The sequence below is a fragment of the Cynara cardunculus genome (genome assembly GCF_001531365.2).
Source record: "Cynara cardunculus var. scolymus isolate 2C chromosome LG 1, CcrdV1, whole genome shotgun sequence".
Lineage (NCBI taxonomy): Eukaryota > Viridiplantae > Streptophyta > Magnoliopsida > Asterales > Asteraceae > Cynara > Cynara cardunculus.
The window spans coordinates 42,993,141-42,995,203 of NC_037528.1; the positions used below are offsets into that span (position 1 = coordinate 42,993,141).

At 35.3% G+C, this 2,063-nt stretch overlaps 1 protein-coding gene across 1 annotated transcript in view; it reads right to left on the bottom strand.

Annotated features, from left to right (window-relative positions):
* Nucleotides 1–9: 9 nt before the first annotated feature.
* The window catches only part of LOC112514081 (thaumatin-like protein 1), a 2,783-nt gene continuing 729 nt past the window's right edge, over nt 10–2,063 (bottom strand). Inside the window, exon 2 of the mRNA XM_025120419.1 lies at nt 10–742. Within this exon, the coding sequence (XP_024976187.1) occupies nt 75–742 (668 nt within the window). The 3' untranslated portion in view covers nt 10–74. The remainder of the gene's footprint in view (nt 743–2,063) is intronic.

Genomic DNA, 2,063 nt, shown 5'->3' on the forward strand with positions numbered 1-2,063 from the left:
CATAAATAACAAGAAAATATATGCAAATAAGCATTTATTATTCATATTATTATAGTTCATATGTCAAAGAAACATCATGGGCAGAAAGTAATGAGATAATCAGCTCCATTACCACAAGTAAAAGTGCTTGATGTGTCATCATAMGCRTAACTATAAGCCTTGGGGCAAAGATTCTTRAAAAACCGCGAATAGTYCGTYGGCGGGCATGTTTCYGGTSTATTGTTATTGCCGGTGCAACAATATTCYGGTSTGTTAAACTGTAGACATGCACTTTTACAWCCAATTGTTCCACCGGATGCATCCYTCACAGCAAGCTCCTGYGGGCATTGAGCGTTAATGTCAACMGGACAATCRGTCGTTGGACAACSAGCACCGCCTTGTGGAACCACCGAAACTGGTAAATTGAAYCCATCAACAAGGCTAACATCGTAAAAGTCATTTTGACCTGCAGGTGATAAAGTAAACTCAACTAGGGTTGCAGGTGGGGCTGCACCAGCGCCATTGCATCCTACTTGACCAGAACCGCAGTCTCCGCTGTTACACTGGAACCTTCCGCCATTGTTTGAACACTGGAAGCGGGCCCAAACTCGTCCAGACCATGGGACTGGCATGGTAATGGTGTTTGAGGCTTGGGGTGCTAGCTCGAATCCGGTTGTCACTGAGTCTCCTGTGCCAGTTAAAGTTGCTGGTGCGATGCCAAAAGGACAGTTGTTTTTTATGGTGAAACGGGTTGAATGAATACCTAACAATTCATTGATGCGATGAGGATCATAATATGCAACAAATATGGCTTCTTTAATCGAAGACACCAAATACCATAACCCATAGAATCATCTATGTATATGAGGAACTGTTCAAAAGTGAATATCTTCATTTTACGAAAATGTAAAAACACATTTTTATTATAGTGAATCATATGTGAAATGATCAATAAGATGCGAGCTACCTTCAGCGTGACCCTAGGTCGTGGGGCAAGTTGCCCACACATCACCGGATGTGATTTTTTTTATCAAAGAGCATTCTCGTGTTTTAGTAAAACAATTATCTTCTCGTTTGAACCTATATATATATATATATATATATATATATAGACAAATCAAATAGAAACTGTCTAAAATTAGAAATCGGAAAACCATATATATATATACCAAATTTATCAAGAGAGAACCCTGAAAAAGAAGAGCCAATCTCACCCCTTTTTTGGTGGTTCATCTGCTTCTCTTTTTAGGTTCTCTTCCAATTTCATCTTATCGCTATTTACACATACATATACTAGGAGATCTAAATAAGAAAGCTAAATATCGGGAGAAGGTAAAGGTTTTTTTAGAAAGGTTCACCCAGACAATTTCCTATACTACATATATCGGAAAATTATGGCCGTCTGAGACTAAGCCTCGATAGATGATGCTAATGCCTCGACTTGAACATGAGAAAAATGGGATATTCCACACCCCTAAGCCTTTTGCCAACACATCACCACTATAGTGGTTTAAAAAACAAGGTTAAAGGTTTATATGTTAATCATTGAAAAACACCATTTGAGAATTTTTTATGTAAACCCATAAAAATTATTTGTAACAACAGTTTACATATTTATCTTCAAATATATTTTTATAATTTTTTTTCCAAGGAGACTCATATAAACATTTATATAACATTTTCTTCTTACCTTTCTAACATTATTTGACCTTCTTATTTGAACCGTCTCTCTCTCTCTCTCTCTCTCTATATATATATATATATATATATATATATATATATGTATATGCATATGTATATGTGTGTGTATATATATATATATATATATGTAGATAGTTGAATTTTGGTGAGAATGAGAGTTAATGTGAGAATCGTAAGAAATGATCTACACCCTTAGATGCATATTAAGATGAGATGCAGAAATGCACCAAATCAATCCCGTGTCAAGCCTGATTCATGGTTGAGTTTGAGATTAAAGGTGATCAAGAGTTCAAATCCCTTCTTACGATTCTCATTTTAACTCTTATTCTCACAAGATCCTTCATATATATATATATATATATATATATATATATATATATATA